Below are 25,295 nucleotides of genomic sequence, written 5' to 3' on the forward strand. Positions count from 1 at the left end.
CTGGAGTTCAAGTTGTCCATGAAGTGAGCTTGATAATGCCTCCTTGGGGGTGTGGCCTTCGTATAATAAGAATGAGAAGCTGGGAACCTTCCTCTCTCTGCCCCTCTGCCTTCTTGCCTGCTGGGCCTCTGCCTGCCTTCAAGGGTGGTCCTATGCGGGCTGATTGGCCCTGAGAGCTGCTAGCACTTGCCATGTTCCCACTGACCTTGGATCCATACGAATCTGCACCTGCCGGCCTGGCCAGTGATCTCCCTGCTTCCCCCAGATCACCTTCCTGTGTTACTCACCTGCTGTACCTGAGTATGAAGAGGGACTTCTGGAGTTAGCATCAGACCTATGGACTTGATTTGGACTGGGTTGGGATGCCTTCTTAATATTAAAAATACTTGTTGATAAAAGGTTCTTTCTTATGAAATGATGAATGTCACTGGGTTTGTTTCTCTAGATAACCTGGCCTAACAGCAGCCCAATCCTTCCCCACTGTACCACTAGAGCTAAGAAGACACCACTAAATTCTCCCTGTATTAAGGTTCTCTAGAGAAACAAAACCAGGACGCTTACAGTTTTAGATAGATAGATACATACATACAACACAAAAAAATAAACAGCTAATTTGTCCACAGAGCAGTACAGAGAGCTCAATTCAACTCCCATGAGACAGTTAATATACTGGCTTCAACTCACGAGGGCTGTTGGGTGCAAGTCAAGGAAGCAGACAGCTGAGTCTTCTGTAGAGCAATACAGGCAGTCTGGCCACAGGCAGCAAACAGCAGGGCAGGTCACCAACAGTCAGCCAGATGATGGGGTCCCACAGTCCCCAGTGATGTATACACTAGCAGTGTGGCGAAGCATGTCTTGGAACCTCAAACTATAGCTGCACGGTCCATGAGTTGGGTGTCCCACAGGTAGTGTAGCTTACAAGTTGAGGCAGAGAACTAGCTAAGGCAGCCACATACTGGTCTGATATCAGAGAGCAAGAGACAGGAGGCTCGCCGAGCCATTTATCTCTTTGCTCTTCAGTTAAACTGCAATCTTATTAATCCCACATATGCTTATGGGCCAGGTTGCTACAATAAACCTACCAATCACTCCCTTTCTAGATGTTCCACCCACTATCACTTGGTTCCCCAATTGTACCAGGGGCTGGAGAGAGCAGTGAGTAGTGATCATGCAAACTCCGACCTGGTGGAACTGACCTTTCAGTGTGAGCGGGGTAATTGAAGCAGCATAACAAGTTCTATGCTGATTCTGGAGAGAGATGAAGCCAGGCGCTGAAAGAGGAAGAGCTGGGGTAGGCAGGGCTGTGGCTGTAATTCTAGGGGCTTCCAATAGTGCTTGAGGCTGTAACAGTCTCACTGAGTAGAAGCCCTCCTGGGTGGCTCAGCAGTAAAATGAGACAGTGGGAAAGTGAGTAAAACACATGAACGGCATTCTGGCATGTGGTTAATGCCATGAAGAAAATAAGTGTTTTTAGGAAGATGGTGCCAAAGGCAAAGAAGCCTCTGCCTTTCCCCAAATGGAAGCCAAAGCAAAGGCTTGAGTTAAAGTCCACGAAGGCTATGCTGGAAGGGGGTCCACGGTCATTAAAAATAAAATGATCTGCACATCACCCGCTCCCGAGGCTAAGAAGGCAGCCCAGGTGCCTCGGAGGAAGAGCACCGCACTATGCTTTCATCAGGTTCCCTCTGACCAGAGTCCGCCATGAAGACCAAAGATGCGCTTGTGTTCATTGTGGGTGTTATAGGACCAACAAGTGCCCGATCAAATAGGCTGTGAAGAAGCTCTGTGAAATTGACAGCCAAGTTCAACACCTTGATCAGGCCTGAGGGTGAGAAGAAGGTATATATATGTATGTATTCTACTGGCTCCTGACTATGATGCTTTAGATGTTGCCTACAAAATTGGAATCATCTAAACCAAGTCCAGCTGGCTAATCCTAAATATAAATTTTTTAATATAAAAAATAGATATAGGGTGTCATGATGGAAAACTAAGGGAAGGGGGAAGGCTATTAGCACTACTGCATTGGTGAGTATAGAGTCCCTGGATGGTACAAAGCATTAAGTGCTGGATTACTAATGGAAAGATGGTTGGTTCGAGCCCACCCAAGGGGATCTCAGAAAATAGGCCTTTCAAAAGGTTACAGCCTTGAAAATCCTGTGGGCCAGCCCTACGCTGTACCTGTAAGATCTCGGAATGGCTGAAGGATAGCAAGACACTGGGTCAAAACAAGTTCTTTCAGGGCATAAACCAGAAATGGCAAACACTGCCCTTCAGTCAATGCCGACTCAACAGGGGTTCTGACACTAAATCTATGGGAGCAAACCACCTCATCTTTTTTCTGCAGAGCAGTTGGTAAGTTTGAACCACAGACCTTAAGATTAGCAGCCAAATGTGTAACTCATTGCACCCATCAATTCCCGTCCACGTGCCTGGGCTGCTATTATGTGTTTCCACATCCTGCTGTCAATATGTTTACAAGAATTGGTTAAAAATACCTTTGGTGGTCGTGCCCTACATCCATACCTAGCCCATCTCGCATGTCATTTTAATCATATGGTATGAAGTGATAACATGCCCACTACCAGAGATCACAGGCACAGAAAGGTTGAACTGTGGAATTTTCAAAACAGTTTATTGAGGTACCATACCAATCACTCATTCCAAGAGTATCACGCAAGGGTTTGGTAATCTCACCTCCTCAGCGGAACCCCGTGCCCAAGAGCTCACTCTTCCCAGCCCAGCTCCCCACCCATTAGGACTAGTCCTGCCCGCTTGGTGCTGGTCATCCGCCTGAGCGGTCCCAGCTGGGTGCTGCCCCACCCCTCCCGGGGCGGGGAACGGGCGCTGGGCCCCTCCCGCCACAGGAACTAGAAATCGAAACTCAGCCCAGCGGCGCCATGGCCACGCAGAGCCTGGCCCGGGACCTGCAGGACGAGGCCACCTGCCCCATCTGCCTCGACCTCTTCTCCGAGCCCGTGTCCCTCGGCTGTGGCCACAACTTCTGCCGCGTCTGCGTTGACCAGAGTCGGGGTTGCGGGGACGCGCCCTTCCCGTGCCCGGAATGCCGCGAGCCGTGCGCACCCCACAGCCTGCGGCCCAACCGGCCGCTCGGGAGGGTGGCCGCGGCGCTCGCGCGCCTCGGGCCGGCGCAGGGCCGCGCGGAACCCGGCGACCTGTGCGCGGAGCACCTGGAGCCGCTGAAGCTCTTCTGCCAGAACGATCACAGCCTCATCTGCGTGGTGTGCGACCGCTCGCTGGAGCACCGAGCCCACCGCGTGGCGCCCCTGGAGGAGGCGGCGCAGACCTACCGGGTGAGCACGGGCACCCTCGGTGCCAGCCCTCCGCCCGGCCCTGGTCCCCTCCTGGCTGGACTGCGTCTCATACGCTGACCGGGGAGCCTCGGCGCCTTGCCCCGGTCCACACCCCACCTGGATCGCTCTGCGCCCTGTCTGCTCGTGACCCTGGGCACCTAACCATCCCTCTGCCGGGGCGCCTCCACCTTGCCCACCTGGCCCTTCCACAGCTGGCCCCACCTTACCTGGGGCCCTGCTGTTACCAGGAGATGGAAGGTTTTGAGCCTCTCCTCTGTTCTCGTACCCTGCTCACAAGAAAGAATTCGGGTGAGGGCTAGCAGGCAGACCAGGGTCAGGAAAGGTTTGAAGAGAACAAGGGAGCTTGTTGAGGGAAGTCCATGGTCACGGGGCACCAAGGGGCCCCTGCTTAATCCCAGGGGCCTAGCAGAATGAGGAGCGTGGGGTTCTTGTCCGCTAATGGCAGACCTTCCACCATTGGTCAGCTTTCTAGCAGGTCTTCTGCTATTGGCTGGCTTTCGGTAGCTCCCCTCCCCCTTCCAGTCCTGGGTACCCCAGCACCCTAGAGCTCCACTCCGCCATTGCAGAGGAAGTGCAAGCCTACCTCTCCCCTGCCCGCACCCTTTCACTATCTCTACTGATAGGAAATGGGCTTTTCCTTCCATTGTACCGGGGAGGCCTGAGGGAAGTGTGCCTTTACCTCCCTTTCGCTTATATAGTTCTCTTAACGATCACCTTCTCATTCATTCTGGCTAGCCCCCACGACCCTCCTGTCCCCACACCTACTGCCCAAGTCCAGCTCCGCCCCTTGCCTCTTGCCAGGAGACTTTCAGATGGGCTTGGCTCTGTCTCCTCCCCTCTGGCCTCTGTCATTATTCCTTATCTTGCCCCACTCAGCCTGGATCCTCATCCCCACCTGCCCCGATTCCTCATTCTCCTGCCTAGCTCTGTATTACAAATACATGCATAGGCTCACATACAGCAACCCCAGACATACCCACACTCCACCCCATACCCTTTTTATTATTAGTTATTTTATTGGGGGCTCTTACAAATCTTATAACAATCCATCATTTAGCACACTTGTACATATGTTGCCATCATCATTTTCAAAACATTTTCTTTCTACTTGAGCCCTTGGTATCAGCTCCTCATTTTGCCCCTCCTTCCCTAATGAACCCTTGATAATTTATAAGTTATTATTATTTTATGTCTTACATTGACCAGTTTTTCCCTTCACCCACTTTTCTGTTGTCTGGCCCCCTGGGAGGGGGTTTTATGTAGATCTTTGTGATCGGTTCCCCCTTTCTCCCCTCACCTGCCTCTTACCCTCCTGGTATTGCTATTGCTACTCTCAATATTGGTCCTCAGGGGTTTATCTGTCCTGGATTTCCTGTGTCTCCAAATCTTATCTGTACTAGTGATTTCCTGTGTCTCCAACTCTTATCTGTACCAGTGTACATGCTCTGGCCTAGCTGGATTTTTAAGGTAGTATTGGGGTCATGATGGTGGGAAGAAAGAAGCACTAAAGAACTAGTGGTTCTCAACCTCCCTAATGCCACTACCCTCATGTTGTGGTGACCCCCCCCCACCACCATAAAATTATTTTCGTTGCTACTACATAACTGTAATTTTGCTAATGTTATGAATCGGGCAACCCCTGTGAGGGGTATTTCAAAAATGATCTTTTAATAAATTTTTTAAAAAGAAAGAAAGGGTCTTTCGACCCCCAAAGGGGTCACAACCCACAGGTTGAGAACCGCTGAACTAGAGGAAAATTGTATGTTTCAACAGTGCTATACTGCACCCTGACTGGCTTGTCTACTCCCCGAAACCCTTCTGTAAGGGGATGTCCAATTGTTTACAGATGGGCTTTATGTCTCCATTCCGCCCTCCCCCTCATTCACATTGATATGATTTTTTGTTCTGGGTCTTTGATGCCTGATACCTGATCCTATCAACACCATATGATCAGGCTGGTGTACTTCTTCCATGTGGACTTTGCTGTTTCTCAGCTAGATGGTCTCTTTTTTATCTTCAAGCCTTTAAGACCCCAGACTCTATATCTTTTTTTTTTTTCAGACTCTATATCTTTTGATAGCTGGGCACCACTAGCTTTCTTCACCACATTTTTTTTTTTTTTTGCTTATGCATCCACTTTGTCTTCAGCAATAGTGTCGGGAGGGTGAGCATCATGGAATGTCAGGTTATTAGAACAAAGTGTTCTTGTGTTGAGAGAGGACTTGAGTAGAGGCCCAATCTCCATATGATACCTTAATACTAAACCTATAAATATATGTACATAGATCTATTTCCCTATTATCATATATAAATATTTTTATGTATGTACATGCCTGTATTTAGACCTCTATAAATGCCCTTTGCCTCCTAGTTCTTTCCTCTATTTCCCTTTACTTTCCTCTTGTCCACTATCATGTTCAGCCTTCGTTTTGGTTTCAGTAATTCCTCTCGGTTACATTGCCCTCAATCAAGACCTACCAGACCTCCTACACCCTCTTCAGCATTGATTGACTTAGATCACTTGTTGTTGCCTTGTCCCTGGGTTTGTTAACACCCACTTCGTTTCCCCTGCCTCCCACCTCCCTTCTCCTGTGTCCCCTGGAACCATTGGTCCTGTTGTTTTCTGTTCCACATTGTTTATCCCGCTTATCTTATCTAAATAGACTTGCAGAGACAATAAGCACAAAAACAACAGAGCAAAACAAAGGAACAAATGAATACAAAACCAAAGACACAAAAGAAAAGCCAATTAGTAGTTCAAGGTCTGTTTGTTGACCTTTAGGAGTGTTTTCTGGTAGAATCTAATGGGGTGCCACGCCCTGGCCCCACAGTCTATTTTTGGTATTTCCCAAGGACTTCGTTGCTCTGCTCCCCTTGCTGTTCTGTTGCACACCCTTAGTGTTTTGCCTCAGTGTAGTGGGATCAGTTCGGGCACAATTCCCACACTGTGTCTCCAGCGCAATGTCTTGTCACTTCTCAGGGCAGACCAAGAATCCGCCACGTCCCGGTCCGCGGGGCAGAGTGCGTAGGAATCAAAATACAGGCGGTAGTGCTCATTGTACTGGGCCTTTCCAGCAGCCCTGCTGGTGCTGTGGGGAAGCACGCAGTTGCCCACTGAAAGGTCAGCGATCGGAACTCTCCGCAGGAGGAAGATGTGGCAGACTACCCCTGTAAAGGTTACAGCCCAGGACACACATAAAGCAGTGCTCTGTCATGCAGGGTCTCTGAGTTGGAATCAACTTATAGGCATATAACAACAACAGCAGACATCTTGTATTTGAAAAATACGACTATATGACATTTTGAAAATCATGAGCTTATAATGCAATATTTGATCCAAACCATACACTGCAGGGTCTTGCTTACCATCCCACACAGTTTGGGGTCTTCTCCAAAGGGAATTCACCTGTGCCCTATCATTCAGCCACCCAAGACACCCAGTCAAACCAAACCTACTACCATTGATTTGGTTTGGCCTCACAGAGACTGTACTCAGGATTTCGAAGGCTGTAATTCTTGACAGGAGCAGAGAGCCTCATCTTTCTCCTGCAGAGTGGCTGACAAGTTTGAACCTCCAACCTTGTGCTTAGAAGCCCAACACCTGGCCTGCAGTGCCGTCTCTGAGCCCCAGCACACAGTACATGCTGCTTGAGTCAATGGATGCGAAGTACCTGTAGTTTGTTTTCCCTTTTCCCATCGTGCCGATGCTCAGTGGAATGTGATGGTATGTACTTAAGGAAGATAACCTCTCCACTCTCCTGCAGGAAATGTTCCCAAAGATGTTGGAAGATTTGAGGAAAGAGATGAAGAAAGCTCTCAAGTTACAAGCTGAAGGCGTGAAAATTTCGGAAGCTTGGCAGGTGAGTAGCCGGGCCGACCTGGGAAGTGTGCCGGCCTAAGAGACTCATCGTCCACCTGTCCCTGGAGTCGCAGGTGGATCAGTTAGAGCAGCAGTGCGACTTGTCAGAGAGCCCACTTGGAGTCCGCCACCTCAGCAGGCTGTTGGACAGTGGGCTGAAACCCTGACAGAGAAGCTGGGGGGCAGGGGGGCAGGGAGGGGGCTACTCACTGACCTTTAGCACTCATGGTAACGTCACCAGTTGGGGACTCGATTGTAGCATTTGTTGGAGAAATATGATCTTTTCTTCAACTTAGGGAGGAATTTTACATGTTCTAGGTTAGTGCTTTGGGGACATTTTTCACTAATATGCACTGTAAACACGTTATCCTGACACACACATACGTGTGAAACTATGTGTGCAGTTGGAGGAGAAAAGATGATATTAAGTAGCCCTATTGATGCACTCTTTTACTTCATTCGATTCTCGTCGGTTTTGTTCGAAACAAACACACCTGACTGAATTCCTTGCTAACTTAGGGGGCGTGGCCGGGAGTGTGAAAGAGCACTCTGCTAGCTATTGCTAAGAGTGTGCTGTGTGATGTTGACTCGGTGACAAGTCATCGTGACCCTGGCAGACAGAGAGGAACGAGGCTGGACGCTTCATGGGGGCACACCACCAGGTCACACCACCAGGTCTTTCCTAGAGAAGCTGGTGGGTTCGATCCTCCACCCTTATTCTTAGCAACTGAGCACTTAACCATTGTGCCACCAGGGTTCCTCAGGCAGAAATCCAGAAATTGCCAGACTTCCTACACTTAGTTACTTTTCATGACAACTTTATTGCGACTTCTGGTGCATTTGCCATCACTACAATTCCTTTTTAGCACATTCCCATCCCCTAAAAAATCCCTCCTGCCTATTTGTGCTTACGTGCAATCCCTTCCTCCCCCACGCTGAGTCCCAGGCAAACCAGTCATCTACTTTCTGTCTTGATAAAGCTGCCGTTCTGCCAAGTTCATGTAAATGGAGTCAGACAGTAGGTGGCCCTTTTCTTCTGGCTTCTTTCACCGAGCATAACATTTTTAAGTTTCCGTTTGTTCCTTTTATCCCTGACCGGCAAGTGCATGGAGAGACAGCCTCGTTTGTTATCCAGTCCAGACCTTTGACTCGTGCCTAGAGTTTTGGACATGGTGAGAACCCTCAGCGCTCCCGGAGCTCCTGGAGTAGCATTTAGGGCACAGTGATTCCTCACCTGGATTCCTTTTCTTTCTTCAAAGCTGCTCTAGCTATTTCACATCCCTAACTTTCTATTGTACACTGAGTTTGTATATATCGCCAAACCCATTTGGAACCTTAATAGGAACACATTTAACCTGTCGATCAATTTGAGATGCGGCATCTTTCTAAAGTCAAATCTTCTAATAAGTGTACAAAGTTTGAGGATAAATAAAAAATAGATATATTGCTCGTAGGTTTTCAGTTCATATATGCATGGGTTTATTCTAAACAAGATGTTTTTAAACATGTCTTGGCGATCAATGAATGGCTGCAGACAGGCTCACTTGGTAGTATCCTTGGTTTAGTCTTGTGAGGGTGCATTCCAAAATAGGATGTACTTGTGCCATGGAATAAAATGGTTAGAGCTCATTACACATTCTTAACAAAACTGAAGAAGACATCTTTCCGAATCATTAAACCTTTGTAACAAGTTTATAGGAATGCTACCCCACATAAAACAAGTTTTTAAATGGATCAAGCATTTTGAGGAAGGTTGGGAAAACTGCAAAGATTAATTCAAGGCAGAGAGGTCGGCTAAGAAGGTTATGGTTGAGCGATACTCAATTAATATGGCCCTTCTAGCTATATCCCTTAAGTGATAAAATTGTGGGTTTCATATGCCTGTGGCTCTGGTCCCATTTATGAAGGCATAATCTGATAAGAAACAGGACTAGAATGAGATTAAGATCTGAGGGTGTGAACTGAGTCACTCTTTGTGTACTGGTTATCTTGGTTACTGTTACTTGCGATGGAGGTAACCCATGATATGCTACAGCTGACGGGAGAAAAACTGCTTCGGAGTGGCCTGGGGAACGCTTGGCTGATTAAGATTAGTAAGAGGCCAATGCGTACTGGAACTATCCTGCTAGGCCCCAGGTCATCTGTGCATAAATAAGATACAGTCTGGCAATAGAGAGTAGATGATTATATTTGGATGAAGGGTCATATGGTAATTAAACTGCACCCTTGATACACAGCATAACCCCCCACCACACGGCTTTCCATGGGTGGCTATGCTAAAGGAGGGGAAGATAATAGGATTCACCTGTCGTTAAACTGTTGCGACTTCTGTGGGACACTGTAGCATTGTGCAGAACCCAGAGATGCAAGGGAGTTTACTTAAGGGAGAAGTAGGGGGGGAAATGGAGAAGATCTTGCAGAAGTTGGACTTTTGAGACTTTTTGAATCCCCAACTCCTTCTGACTAGTTTGGTATTAATTCTTATTTTAAAAATTATTACTACAATGAGGACTGATTTTATAATATCCAAGGGATATTGACAAGAAAAATCAGGAAAATTGTTCAGGGGGGGGAAATTTCCCTTAACAACAATTTGCCTGCTGATTCTCTGAGGGTCGCAAGGGATGTCCTACAAGACTGTCCTTGGGAAACCTTGCCCCATCTACCATCCATTCCTGGTCTGGCCCTTCAGATTTCTTTTTGTTCACAAAACTCAAAGAACATGAAAAGAAACACAACTTGACTCCCTTGAGGCTAGCATAACTGTGGTTTTGCCGTGGTGTGAATCAAAGGGCACAGGATTCTTTTGGAAGCGTTGGAGAGAGGCGAAAACACTGCTTTCTGAAGTGTGCACACAAAGGTGGAGAATATGCCAAGAAATAATTGCTTGATGTTTTGATATTGCTATTTAATAAAGGATTTTCCCTGCTCCACAGAAGAAAGATGAGGCTTTCTACTCCTGCAGAGGATTAGTTTTGGAAACCCAAGCGAACAGTTCTACCCTTGCCCTATCTGTGTCTCGCTCGGTGCATTCTTGGATGTTTCTTTTCCTGTGGTCTCTACACAGTCGTTCTTATACGATCTATGGACATGTGGTTGATTTTTGCAGGACAACTGATTTCGGTATGACTTTAGTGTTTGTAGTAGATCGCATAAAGTGGGTTCCGACTCATAATGTTTTTAAATAATTGAGTCAAAAATCTCACTGTTCACACCTGTAAGCGGCATTCTCGCTGTACTTCTGACACAGATCTGTTCATTCTTCTGCCAGTCCATATTTTAGTCACTGTTTGGCAAAACCACAGTTCAAATACATCAGTCAGTTTTTCTTCAAAAATACAGAAATTTTTGTGTGTACAGATTTTGAATCATGTAAAGTTGCCATTCATGTTAATTTTAGTGGTTGTGTGTATGGTGCATGTTTGTGTTCCATATGATTTTCTGTATAGTGAATCAAGGCAGTATTAGTCCCTCTTTTTCAATCTATATACCCTTCCTCCCCCACTTGTCTGCTCCTTCTGGTTAAAACATCCAATATAATGTTAAAAGTAATTGGTAGAAGCAGATATGATTGTCTTGCTCTTCCCAGTAGGAAAAAACAACCAGTCTTTCACCATTAAGTTGGATGTTTCTGCAATTTTTCATTGGTGGCCCCTTACCATATTGAGGAATTTCTGTCTACACCTAGATTATTCAATTTTTTAAAAAATTTTCATCTTGCTTTTAGTCATGAATGGGTGTTAGAGTTTGTGGAATACTTTTTTTACACCTATTGAAATTATCCTGAGGGGGGTTGTCCTCTTTTCTTCTAATCAAATATCTTACTCTAAGTTGATTTTGAGATGTTAGAACAGTCTTATATTCCTGGGATTAATTAATTTACATTGTGGCATGGGGGGTTAGCAGCCTCTCTGTGGGAGAAATCTGAGGCCCTCTGCTCCTGTAAAGGGCTATGTTTTGGAAGTCCCAAGGGGTGGTTCAACCCATCCGACAGGGTTACTGTGAGTTGGGATCAGCTTGATGGCATTGAGTTGAGTTGTACTAGGGTTACTAATTTTTTGGTTGTCTATTATTTGGGGGAATTTTCGCACCAATATATGGACTATTGATTCACTGATCGCTTCGCTGCTGTCAAGGCTTCGAACCCACTAGCCACTCCAGAGGAGAAAGGTCAGGCTCTCTGCTCCCATACAGGTTTACAGCTTGGAGATGCACAACTGCAGTTCTGCTCTGTCTCATGGGGTCTCTATGAGTTGAAACAGACTAGATGGCATTAAGGTTTTGCTTTTTTTTTTTTTAAATAAGAAGTAGATTGGTTTGTGATGGTTTTCTTTTCTTGTGATGTCACTTGTCCTTGGTATCAGGGTAACACTGACTTCGGAGAATTGTTGGGAAGTGTGCCCTCCTCCTATTTTCTGGTAGAATTTACAAAGGATCAGTATTTTTTTCCCCAAAAAACCTTACTTCATCAGTAAAGTCCTCTGAGATTTTCTTTGCGTGAGAGTTTGAATTAATTAATATTAATTCAGTTTCTTTAGTCTAAATTGAAGAGACCTGGTCACACAACGGGCTATGCACTGGGCTGCTATCAGAGAGGTCAGCGGTTGGAAACCACCAGTTTCTCCATTGGAGAGAAGTGAGGCCTTCTGCTCCTGTAACGAGTTACGATCTTCAAATCCACAGGGGCTTTTCTACTCTGTCCTTAGAGTTGCTATGAATTGGAATTTACTTGATGGCAATCAGTTTGTTTGTCTGTTTTGATAGTGTAAACTATTTTGTAATTTTTGTCTTTGTAGGAATTTTTCCATTTCATCTAAGTTGTCTAATTTTTTTGACATAAAGTTGTTTACAATTGCCCCCTTGTTGTCTTTTTGATTACCGTAAAGCTGGTAGTGATCGCTCCTCTTTTGTTTCTGATTTTACACCTCTTCTTTCTCCCTGATCTTTTCAAGAAACAAGTTTTGATTTCATAGGCGGTGTCTATTGTTTTGCTCTTCATATTTTAATATTGGTTTCCAGCTTAGTATTTGTTCTTTTCTTCCTCTGGCTTGTTTGGGCTGTCCTTGGTGCTTTCTTTGATTTCTGAAAGTAGAAGTGTAGGCTATTGGTTTGAAATTTCCTTTCACTTCTAGTGTGCTCATTACAAGAATGAATTTCCCTTTGAACACTTATTATCTCCTTACTTTAGGTGTGCTGATGTCATTGTCATTCCGCTCAAAGTTCCCCTAATTGTTCCATGGTGTCCTCTTAAACATGCGTTCTTTCGAATTATGTTCAACTTTCAAATCCTTCAGAATCTCCCAATTTCTCTTCTGTTGTTGACTTTCAATTAATCTCTGCTTTGTTTGGAAACACATGTCCTATGACTTCAAGGCTCATAAGATTGGAACTTGTTTTTTAACCCAGCTTGTCTTCCCTACACTTCAGAACGTATCTTCTGTTTTTGTTGTTGGGTGTTCTATGGAGGTCAGTTTGATTGCGCTGGTTGATGGTGGAGTCTAGTAAGTCTTCTATTTTCTTGGGGACATTTTCCGGGTTATTCTGTCCATCATCGAGACGGAACTATTGATGTCTGTAATTGTTTCTTTTATTCTGATATTTTTGTTTCATGGGATTTTGAAGCTTTGTTGTTGGGGTGCACATGATGGTAATTGTTGCATCTTTTTCATGAATCGACCTTTATTCATTATACAGTATCCCTTTTTGGGGATAGTAACATTCTTTTGGGTTTATGATATACCTTCTCTTATGTTAACATAGCCAGCCTAGCTCGTATGGTTACTATTCACATAGTCACAAACACAATGCACCCTCTTGATTCAGATGAAATCTGGTTGAAAATCTATTTAGAGGGCAATGTTTGAATGCAAAAAAAAATCATGTGCGATCTGATAGGTATAACTCTTTGGTAATGCCAGGGTGTTTTGTATTTTCAACAACGGTGTCCTTGTACATCACGAATGTGCTCACTGAAGGGTTAATGGTTTGAGTCCACCCAAAGGTGCCTCTGAAAAGATGGGGGTCAGAGAAGAGACCCAAAACGCATCTGTAGACAATGGGACATCCCCTCACAGAAAGGTCACAAGGAAGGAATAAGTCAACCAGGGCTCAGCATAGCACCAATGAAACACACACTGTTCCTCTGGTTCCTTGAGGCTTCCTCACCCCCACTGTCATGACCCCAGTCCTGACTTTCACTGCAGGTTAGACTGGAGCATGTACAGATACAGATAAGAAATAAGAAATCCAGGACCAGGAATGGGAGTAGTGATACCAGGAGGGTAGGGGGGAAATGAGGAGAGGAGGAGAAGAAGGGGGAAACGATTGCAATGATCGATGCATAAATACAGCCCCATCCCACCGCCCCAGGGGGACACACAACAGAAACCATGGGGGAGGGGAGACAGCAGTTGGTATAAGATATAAAAATAATTATAATTTATCAAGGGTCCACGAGGGGAAAGGGAGGGAAAGAGGGAGATAAGAGGAGCTGATACCAAGGGCTCAACTAGAAAGTAAATGTTTAGAAAATAATGATGGCAACCTATGTCAAATATACTTGATACAATTGATTTACGGATTGTTATAAGAGCTGTTGGAATCCCCAATACAATGATCTTTTCATTAAAAAAGAAAATAGGTTTTGTAATCTTCCACAATATCAGCCATCAAAAACTCTATGGAATAGTTATCTGATGCATGTGGGTCTCCATGAATCAGAATTAATTCAATGGATCTGTTTTATTGGTTGTTTTGAACCTTCCGTGCATGGTGCCCACACATTATTTCTTATAGATCATGATTACATTCCTAGCCTGAGTTTCAGGACTGCTTTAAATCTCCCATAGCTTTCCCTTCTAACACACCCTTAGTTGTCTTAAGGATCAATTGGTGGAGGCCCCATTCTCCTAAGGGAGCAGGTGCACGAGAACTGTTTCCCCTACTAGTCGGGCATTCCGACGAAAGAATTGCGATGTCACGGCCGAGGGCTCTGCGGCAGAGAGGTTCGGGTGACTAGAAATCACTAGAAGTAGGACATGGAAAAGTCCGGAGAAGAAGAGAATAAGGAGAAGAAGTGGGAAAAATAAAGAGGGGATTAAAAAAAAAAAGAAGTGAAGTGTTTTGGAGAATACATTTTTCCGCAGATTGAGCCAAACCAAACCTATTGCCTTAGATTCTATTCCAACTCCGAGCACCCCTGCAGTACAGACTAGAAGTGTCCCTTTGGGTTTCAGAGGTTGCAAAGATTTACATGAGCAGATGGTCTCATTTTTCTTCCTAGGAGAGGCTGGCGGGTTTGAACTGCTAACCTTGCAGTGAGCAGCCCAATTCGTAACCTACCACACCACCAGGGCTTCTTCTGGTGACAGACAGAAACCTCAAAGAGCAGTGACTTAAACAAGATCACCTTTTCTCTCTCTCTCTCTCTCTCTCTCTCTCTCTCTCTCTCTCTCTCTCTCTCTCTCTCTCTCTCTCTCTCTCTATCTCTCTCTCTCTCTCTCAAACAGAGACTGGCAGGGCTGGTTTGGCAACTTTATTCTGGAATGCCTAGTTTCTGCCTTGTCCTCAGTAGTTGGATTTACCTCATTGCTCAAGATAGCAGCTCTAGCCTAGAGGTGTAGTGAGGGTAATGAGTGTCCACTTTGCAGACTAACTTCCCATTCACTGGTCTGCAGTGGGGGCAGGAAGTGGTGATTCATCTCTGGGGCCCTTTGGGGTTTTGCCCTGGCCAAAGCACCCTTTCTGCCCTCCCCCAATCCCTTTGTTCCTCCTCTCAGGGTGGTACAGTGCCATTGCAGACAACAGGAAAGGAGAAAGGCATTTCCAAATGACTGAATGAGGAACTTGGTAAACCCGCTCCATAAAAAGCAGAATTCACACTCGACAGCAATCCCCTTGCCTTTCTGAAGGTCCATTGCAGCACATGTGCACATCAAGGTACTGATTGTCCAGTCGCTGGTTCTTGGACACACTGCACCCTGGTCTCCAGGTGACTGGGTAACACCTTCAAATGTGGCAACAGTAGGACGAACACTGACTTAAAGAACATCTAGTCATATTGGCCCACTCCCTGGAGGCCCTGTTCAAAACTAAGTTTTCTCTGATTTCGAAAGGCCAGGCAAGGGGACACGTCAGCCCTCTGTGAAAGCAGAGCCAGGTGCACATGCTGTATGAAGTTAAAAAGCAGTCGGGCCTTTATGCACTAGTTCAACATCTAGTGCATAACCTCTCTGCAGTAGCCACTCTCTGGTTCTGGGAAGGAAGCCAGCTACTCTTGTTTCAGAGATAAATGTCAGAGGTTTTCCCCCCGGAAAGCTTGAAAGTAGTTCAGTATCCCCGGGTTTTTACATCATGCATGATAAAGTAGAGAGTCAGGAATAAAAAGAAAGCCCTCAACAAGATGGATTGACGAAATATCTGCAACGAGGGCTCCAACATTGGAATGGTGGTGATGACGGCATGGAACCAGGCCACGTTTCATCCTGTGGTGCACAGGGTCACAGCGAGTCGGCGCCAACTCACCTGTGCCTGGCACCAGTAACCACAGCCTGGATGCATACCACATACGCATGCCAAGCGTTCCCTGAAGATGAAATAAATTATTAGCTAAACCAAATGGAACACTTTCTAAACTAGCTCATTCTAGCCTCATAACATCCGTAGACAGGTACCATTACAACCCTATTTGACAGAGAGAGATAGGAAGACCAGAGAGGGTAAGAAATTTGCCCAAAGTCACACAGGAATAAATTGTAGAAGCATGGTTCTTACCCAGACTCTCTCGCAAGACCTCCAGGCATCAGAATTTTTTAAACCATAAAAGGTTATCTATCCTACTGGAGACCCTGAGAATCACGAATGGAAACCATTAGTTGAGAGGAGGACTCCACCAACAAAGGTCCTAGAAGGAAATGGATTCAGGGTTGAGAGACCAACTACTTAAAGGCCAGTCAAAGAAATTCCAAATTTACTTCTGATTGGGACTGTAAGAGCGACAGTGCTGTGACCAGGTCAGCCCGCCAGCTGCAGGGACATGAGAGCCTACAGGAATAAAGGAAGGAGAGGACGAAGACAGGAAAGGCCAGAGAGGAAGGAAGGTCATTTGTAAGAGTCAGCATGGGGGAGTGGCAAGAAAGCACTTAGGAGAAAACAATCCAGGAAGAAGGATTACTTTCAAAGCCATCCCTTCTAAGAGGCATACACTACAAGCAACATTTTTAAAAATCAAAAGGAAAGAAGTGGTTTTATGTTAATAATACATTTTACTTAACATTCAAAATGTTGATCATTTCAGGATGTCATCAATAATAAAATCATTCATGAGCTATTTTGCATTTCCTTTTTATGCTAAGGTCTCCGCTCACAGCCCTTGCATTTCTAATCACTAGTCACATGCAAGTGTCCTGTAGGCTTGGGTGGCCAGTGGCTGCCATGTGGGGCAGTATGGGTTTAAAGTTCAAATAGCCAGACTAGCAGATTGGTTTTTTGTTTTTATCATTTTACTGGGGGCTCTTATAGCCCTTATAACAAACAATCCGTATATCAATTGTATCACTCACATTTGTACATATGTTGCCATCATCATTTTCAAAGCATTTTCTTTCTACTTGGGCCCTTGGTATCAGCTCCTCTTTATTCCCTCCCTCCCTTGATAAATTATTATTTTCGTATCTTACATCATCCTCTGTCTCCCTTCACCCATGTCTCTACTGTTCATCCCACTTAGGGGGGAAGGGGGTTATACATTGATCATTGCAATCAATTCCCCCTTTTTCTCCCTTCTCCCCCCACCTTCCCCCCTACCCTCATGGTATCGCTACTCCCATGATTGTTCCTGAGGGGTTTATCTGTCCTGGATTTCATGTGTCGAGGGCTCTTATCTATTCTAGTGTACATGTTCTGGTCTAGCCAGATTTGTAAGGTAGAGCTGGGGTCATGATAGCTGGTGGTGGGGGGAGCATTAGAGAACTAGAGTAAGGTTGTGTGTTGAAGCAAATGACTGACTTTTGGCTCGATTTCAAGAGAGGTTCAGTTTTTCTACTCTCAAATCAGATCTTGAATGAATTGGGCCCACTACTTTTGCTTTTATTAAAACCCAATCTGGAAAAAGAAAAGAAAGAAAAAAGGAGGAGGACATGGGTAGTGGGGGAACAGGGCCTTGACCACAACAGCAGCTAGCGGTGACAAGTTTCAATAATTTGTAATAGTGGCTGGGTTTCACAGCTGGCTTGCAAACCTCCTGGAAACGTAATAATCAGCTCTCCCAGCCGTTTCTGAGTGGCGGTTCCCACGGCTGTGACCCCTCTGTGTGTGTCTGGTAGTTGGGCCTGACTCGTCCCTCACCCCCAGGTGAAGGTGCAGAAGGTGAAGCAGAAGACCGTGTCCCAGTTTGAGAAGTTCCGGCAGCTGCTGGCCGAGGAGGAGCTTCGGATCCTGCAGGAGCTGGACAAGGAGGAGGTAGCCGTGGGACAGACGCTGAGGGAAGACGAGCGGATCCTGGCCCAGCAGAGCCAGACAGTGGAGGAGCTCATTTCTGAGCTAGAGGGACGCAGTCAGCGCCCTGCCTTGGAGCTGCTCCAGGTGACACTCTCCCCTGGGCAAGAGGTGGGGGTGGAGGGTTGTGGGGGGAGAGGGGAGACCGGGAGAGGACAGATTGCAGCCTCAGGCTGGTAGCACGGTCTTGGTTTGGACCTCCTGCCCCTCATGGGGAAGTGGAGCCGGCTGGGAGAAGAACGTGCGTGGGGCCCGCGGAAGGATATGCTGGCGTCTGTCCTCTGGCTCTGGAGCCCTCGGGCACTGGGACGGTGTGTCCCAAGCACAGGGACTCTGTTATTCTTAGCCTTATGCCCTAGTGGCCACACCCCTCCCTGCAGGTGACAGACCCAGCAGAGACTTTCCAAGCCAACTATGACTCCAACTCCAAGCTTTGTGTGATGTAACAAAATTACAAAGGTGCTTTCTCGGCCCTTCACATGATTCAAAGGTGAACTATGGGTGATTCTCTAAGCCAGTGCTTTTCAACCTTCCTAATGCTGTGACCCTTTCAGACAGTTCCTCATGTTGCGGTGACGACCCCCCCCCCCACCATAAAATCATGTTTGTTGCTACTTCACAGCTGTCATTTTGCTACTGTTATGAATCAGGCGACCCCTGTGAAAGGGTTGTTCGGCTTCCAAAGGGGTCTCGACCCACAGGCTGAGAACCGCTGCTTCTAGGCAAAAGATGTGTGCATTAGAATCTTAAAAGAATAAAACTTGTAAATGTTGGCTGAGTGGCGGGAGTGGTGACACACTCAACTACTAGCGAAAGGTTGGTGATTGTGAACTTCAGAGACACCTGTTAAAAAAAGCCAATCTACTCCCCACCCGTGGGATCCCCATGGGAAGACTCAATTGGCAACTAACAACGATCATCTTCTACTGCCCAAGTGCAGACAAGGTTTTGTGAATCATGTGCATATGTTTGTGACCTGAGGTGTGGGCTTGGCCAGGATTGCTTGGGGGCCCCTGAAGCATGCCTCCATATTCTCCCTGCTAACCCAGTGTCTTTGTTTACTCCTCAGGGTCTAGGAGAGATTCTGAGCAGGTATGTGGCCCGTGGAAAGCTGAAGGGTGTGCTTTGTAAATGCAGTGGTCCCGTGTCTTGCCGGGCAATAGGGTAGCAGGCCATGTGCTTCTTCTAGGGTGGAACATCTGAAGCTTCAGACCCCGAAGGCCATTTCCACGAAGCTAAAGACTGTGTGCAAAGTCCCGGGGCTGGTAGAGACACTGCGGAGATTCCAAGGTAAGGGGGCGTGGGTTGCGCTGTAGAGTTCCTTGAGTAGCAAAAACAGTGAGTGAAGCACTCCTCTAATCGCTGAAAGGCTGGAGTTTTGAACCCACCCAGAAGCGCACAGGAAGACAGGCCTGGCGAGCTACTTCTGAAAGGTCACAGCCTGTGGGGCAGCTCTGTGTTGCACACACATGCCCACCATGACTTGGGGTCAACTTGGTGGCAACTAGCCACCACCACCAGCGCGTGTTTGGGGACATGAAAGGACTCCAGGAGCAGCCCGCCAGCCGTCTCTGTGCACTGAGTTTCTATGGAATGCTTTCCCAGAGAGCCCAGCCTTGACCTTTAGCATGAGGCCATCTTCAAGGTGTGAGTTCAAGGAAACGCTGCTTTCCATCCCTTCATGTTCTCCAGCTGCATGCGCGTCATTTCCTCCCGCCGGCCCGTTCTCCATCAAGTGTAGCCAGACATGGCCTGTATCATGGAGTCTCCTGGCTCCGAGATGATGGGAACTCTTGGAATAATGAAATGAAAAGGAAGGACGGAGAGTGTTCTTTTCGAGGTCTGTTTTCATTTTTTCCTGTAACTATTAAGCATATAGTTATAATTCACTCTTCCTGAGATTGTCGGGCCCCACCCTGGACTCGTTTACTCGGAGTGACAGTGTGCAGTCTGGTTAGTTGGCGCTCTCCCTGAACACATCCGCTCAGGAAAAGTGGGTTCAGAAGAGCGACCACTCCTGGGGTGGAGAAAGGCCGTGCCCGGGTGGTGGCAACTGAAAGTGTCTCCTGAAGACCACCGCGGCCCTCTTGATGGCCAAGCCCAATGGCATCTTGTCCTCTTCCCTCTTTTCTTTTGAAAACTTCCCACCACGGACGTATGGCCAAAGAACGCCGGTGGACGCCGTTTATTTCCCACACCTGTAGCTTCGTCATCAGAGCCCAGGTGCTCTCTGCGGCATTTAACCTTTGATCTCTTCTCCCCCACACACCCTCCTGCCCTGAGCCCCCTCCATCCCAGCCGTCACTCCTACTCTTTTCTCTGCACACCCCCTCCCGTGGAAATCCCTCCTTCCCATCCTGGCTGCCCCTGCCCACCCCCGCCCCAGAATCCATCTTGTCCTTGGCCTCTCGTGCCAGCCCGGTTGTTAGGGGACTTCGCGGTGACCGAGGCCTGTGAGTGCCCACCTCCTTTCCTAGATGTGGCATCACATCACGCTCCCTCATCCGGGCTCCCAAGTCTGGAGTTATCCTTCCGCCGGCATCTTTTCCCAGAGAAGCAGCCGTTGAAAGACTAGCTCTCCACTGTGGGGCTGAGCCCTCTATTGGAGCAGCAGTATTGGAAGTCGTTCCAATGGGTGGCGTGCTGTGACCCGATCCTTCTCCTGTTAATTGCAGTGGTGCCGACCCTGGACCCCGAGAGCATGCACCCCCACCTCACCCTGTCCAAGGACCGAAGGACGGTGCTGCAAGTCCAGCCCTGGCGTGTCCAGCCTGGTACAGAGTCTCTGCTTGGAAGCTTTCCCAGTGTCCTGGGCTCCCCGTGCCTGTCTGCGGGCAGACACTACTGGGAGGTCGCGGTGAGAGACAGAGGAAGCTGGCTCCTTGGCGTGTGCAAAGAGGATGCCGACAGGAAGGACTCTGCTACCTGGACCCCTGACTACGGGTTCTGGTGCATGGGGGACCTTATTCTGACAGGTGCCTTCAGTTCTCCGAAAACCCCTCACAACAGGATTGGGATTTTCCTGGACTATGAGGCTGGGGAACTCTCTTTCTACAACGTGAATGAGGAAACCAACATCTACACCTTCACCCAGGCTTGTTTCACAGGGCCACTGCGGCCTGTCTTCATCATACCATCCTGGTGTCAGACCTGTCTGACCATTTGTTCCCAACAAGGAGGTGGTGCCGTGGACTCGCCCTCTGCTGAGAGGGCGAAGCCTTTGGCGGCCTCTCTGAGGGGCTCATCAAAGCCCTCTCTGTTTGTGTTTGGAGATGCCTCTGCCTCCAGCGCCAGCCCCTTCACAGCTGGATCCCCTAGCTCAGAGCAGCCCCAGACGGAAGAGGGGCATGCTGGAAGAAGCCATTAGGGATCTGTCCAATTGTGCCTCCCCTCAGCAGATGGCTACCCTTGCTCAGCAATTTGCTCCAGCTAAGCCCATTTCTTCTCTGATGCTACTTCTATCTATCCTGAATCAGGAGAGGGCGGTGGACTCCAAGGCACGAACCTGCCCAGCATAGGTGCTGGGTGGCTGAGGTGACCATATCAGGACTTAGGTGGGAGAACGGAGTTGATGAGCCCCGGTACTGAGTAACACCCAGAGTCAGGGCCACCTCGCTGCAGAGAATGAAAAGGCTGCCACGTGATCACCACACTGGCCCAGGCCACCTGGAGGGCGGCCTTCACTCTGTGGTCCACACAGAGTGCTCCACATGCCAAGAAGCGCATGGACAGCTCAGAGGAAGGTGACCAGGGCAGTAAGGAGTGGGATGTTCAACCAGGAGACGAAACGGTTGTGGACTGGAAGACAGGACTTCAGATTCCGTGAAGGATGAGCTTCCCCAGCGCTAGAAGAAGCTTCACTCTGATACCGGAAAGAGTGCGGTTCATGACTGTTGTGAGGCTTCTCAGACCCAACACCCCCTTTCCTAACAAGGATTCCGTGTGTCTCTACTATCAAAAGTGAACATCAGTAGGTTAAAAAATCCTCCCTGCATACATAACCACAACAAAAACTCCTTGTGACTCCTACCTGTAATACGAAGAAGACATAACCAGGTGTCCTAAAAAGAAGAATGTGTTTCCCTATGTGAGCGCTGAGCACAGCTGCGCCGGGTGGCTTACCGGAGCCAGAAGAAACAAACTCCTGTGTGTGGATAACCGAACCTCAGCTGTGGACTGTGGACCTCTGTGTGCGTGGACTGTAGCCACAGCGCTGGCTGAGGACAAAGGCCCTAATGCGCTTTTCTGAAATGATAGCTGCTTGGTCACATTCCAACCTAAACAGAACAGTGTTTTGTTTTCCCCAACCAGTACACCCACTCCTAGTTTACTGACACGGTTAGGCTCCAAAGACCAGGTAGTTTATGTAAAACTCAGCATCACGTGGAAGTTGCGTGTGATCACATCAGATCACAAAAAAGGAGGCAGACTGGATCATTTCACAATCACCAGTTTGCATCATCTCACAACTTGCCAGCCTGAGCGTCATGGACCAGCCAAGGTGACACAGGACCTAAGACATCATCGCGGCCAGCATTACTCTCCCCTTGCACTTCTGCATTCATTTTTGCATTCATTTTTACCGGATGTACATTGTTAATGTGCAAAATAATTTTTTTTACTGTGGTCATAACTATGGAATGGCAGATAATAAAATAGTTGGTAAGTAAGAAATAGTTGTAATTGTGTTCCTTATAAAAGCCACACAAAATAAATAATTCTGTGATAGGCAAAACAGTTGGGGCTCAAATCGCTAAGCAGGCTCCGGCCCTAAATAGACGTCAGATTCAAGTCTGTTTGTGTCACTGTCCTGCTCACTGTGACCTCCTCAGTGACTGCAGACCCTCAGGCATCCCCTCCTGAGTTCTCCAAACTGAAAACCCCAGCGTTGTGATGACCCCTGAGAATCTTGTCTCAGGTAGGAATGTTTGAACACAGAATGCACTTCACATAGGAATGGGATCCCTGCATTTGGAGGAGACCTTAAAGGAAACCACACCTTGCCCTCTGTGCAGAAAAAGATTAACCTACCCAAAGAAAGGTATGACTCTGCCCCTTGTCCCAGGAGGTAACCTTTAACCTTTAAACTTTTAGAGTATATTGCCTGTTAGCCTACCCTGACAAAAATGCTGAAGACAAAGCGGGTGCATAGGCAAATACGGTGGAGAAAGCTGATGGTGCCCAGCTACCAAAAGATATAGAATCTGGGGTCCTAAAGGCTGCAAGATAAACAAGGGGCCATCTAACTGAGAAACATCAAAGCCCACATGGAAGAAGCACACCAGCCTATGAGATGACAAGGTGTCAAAGGGATCGGGTATCAGGCATCAAAGAACAACAACAAAAATCATAGCATTGTGAATGAGTGGGGGTACGGAGTGGGGACCCAGGGCCCATCTGTGGGAAATTGGACATCCCCTTGCAGAAGGGCTGCGAGGATGAGACCAGCCAGTCAGGGTACAGTGTAGCAATGATGAAATATACAGTTTTCCTCTACAGATTACAAGGTCTACATATAACCTCCTCCCTGGGGGACTGACATCAGATGGTGTAAGATATGACAAAATAATTTATAAATTATCAAGAGTTCAGGGGGGAGGGAGGGGAAAATGAGCTGATACCAAGAGCTCAAGTAGAAAGCAGGTGTTTGAGAATGATGATGGCAGCATATGTACAAATGTACTTGACAGGATGGATGGATGGATGGATGGATGGATGGATGGATGGATGGATGGATAGATGGATTGTGTTAAGAGTTGTATGAGCCCCTAATAAAATGATTTAAAAAATGACTGTTTACCTGGGGACTTTGAGTCACACCAAACTCTTGACAATATGGGACATTTGGGTTACATGGTATCAGTAACCCAAGTTAGTGTCATCTAGAGCGATGATGCCAGGTGTCAACTCTAATCAACTCTCTGGGCACCAAATTTGGGTGAGCTTCCATTGCTGGCAGTACTCCATGTTTACTGTCACACATTTTTCCTGAGAAAAGTAAGTGCTTCCTATACAACACTCCTGGGAGAGTCGACTGAGAGCTCTCAGACTCTCCTGGGCCCTGCCCTGGGCTCCTTTGTCCTTTGTTGGTTTTTAAAATCTGTGCCCTTTCACTGCCATAAACCATAGCCATGAATGTAACAAGCTCTGAGTTCTGAGTCCTAGAGAATCATTGCCCCTGAGCTTGGTCTTACGAACCTTGAGCTGCATTCGAGAGCTCTGCGCCCAGGAGGCAGCACCTGCCATTCCCAAATACCTCTTAGGCTCCCCCACTGCCACCCCTCATTCTGAGCTGACACCACTTCCGTCTGAAATGCCGTTCCTTCTTGGAAGTCTGCTTCGTGCTCCAACTCACCACCTCGGGCTGCCCCACGCCTGGGAAAGGAAACGGTGGTGGTCCACGAGCATCCCTTCTTGTCTGCTCTCGGGAAAGGAAAGCTTGACCCTGCAAATGAAACGACTGCTTTGACTGTAGGAGGCGAACTAGGCATTTGTAAGTGGAAAATTGGCTTTTAAATGCCAGGCACTTCTTTTCTCTAAAAATGATTCCCTTCCATTTTAATCTGTAGCTTTCATTAAATCAAATATAAAGCATAAAGAAAGGAGTAGGGAAGAGAAAGAAAAGACGGGAGTGCTAATTTGTCACTGCTGAGGAAGGAGATGACCTGTAGTATGCTTGTGTGTTTTGAATCTAGAATCAGGGTACCTAACGTAGGGTTATGAAAATACTTCAGGGAGTCTTCTATGGATTGAATTCTATCCTCCCTAAATGTATGTTGGATCTCCAGCCCCATGCACACGGTGGGAATACCATTTGGGAATGGGCTTTTCTTTATGATAATGAGGCCCTAATGGTGCAGCGTGTGTCTTAAACCTAGCGACTTGAGATGTAAAAAGCAGATTTGACAGAGGCCAGTCAGCACAAATGGGGACAAGGTCAATGCCGCATAGACGTGAACGCCAAGGACTTGAACAAAACTGAAAAAAATTTTTCCCCAGTGAAGGCTGATTTGAATTCAGGCACTTATCCTCCTAATCTGTGAGAAAATACATTTGTATTCTTGTGATGGCCGCACTAGCAAGCTAAGAGTTCAATATCATACTTGATCTCATCAAAAACGAAACAAAAAACCCAAGCTCACGGCCATCAAGGCAATGCTGATTCATAGCAATCCTAGAACAAGGTAGACTTGCCCCCTGTGGGTTTTCAAGACTGTAACTTTTTAAAAAACAATTTTATTAGCATTTCCTCCACACGTCATACCACCCAATAGAGACTCTCACTCTTCATGAGAGTGGAAAGCCCAGTCTTTCTCCTAAGGAGCAGCTAGTGGTTTTGAACTACCGACCTTCTGAATTGCCACCCGGCCACCAGTGCTCCGCATCTTGAAAATGATCGTGGAAATGTTTCATTTTTTCTCACTGCAGTTCATGCTCTCCTGTCATACTACCTTATAGTCACCTTTAAAAGTACTTCTCCTGGCCCAATGACCTGAGTAATGAGTTCTGGTAAGCCCCATCTTATCCATCTGTTGCGTTTCTGACCACCCCAATGTGCATGGTTGCTCTACCTCATGGCATCATTGCAAAATGGACTCATTATGATT

General features: G+C 47.1%; 1 protein-coding gene across 1 annotated transcript; it reads left to right on the forward strand.

Annotated features, from left to right (window-relative positions):
• Nucleotides 1–2,843: 2,843 nt before the first annotated feature.
• Nucleotides 2,844–23,384, forward strand: LOC142439628 (E3 ubiquitin-protein ligase TRIM11-like). Its single transcript, XM_075542151.1, has 6 exons — nucleotides 2,844–3,314; nucleotides 7,100–7,195; nucleotides 17,545–17,775; nucleotides 18,758–18,780; nucleotides 18,878–18,978; nucleotides 20,364–23,384. The coding sequence occupies exons 1-6, from the start codon at nucleotides 2,901–2,903 to the stop codon at nucleotides 21,053–21,055; spliced, it is 1,557 nt and encodes a 518-aa protein (XP_075398266.1). The 5' UTR covers nucleotides 2,844–2,900; the 3' UTR covers nucleotides 21,056–23,384.
• The last annotated feature ends 1,911 nt before the right edge of the window (nucleotides 23,385–25,295 follow it).

This window comes from Tenrec ecaudatus, chromosome 2 (assembly GCF_050624435.1).
Source record: "Tenrec ecaudatus isolate mTenEca1 chromosome 2, mTenEca1.hap1, whole genome shotgun sequence".
Classification (NCBI taxonomy): Eukaryota; Metazoa; Chordata; class Mammalia; order Afrosoricida; family Tenrecidae; genus Tenrec; species Tenrec ecaudatus.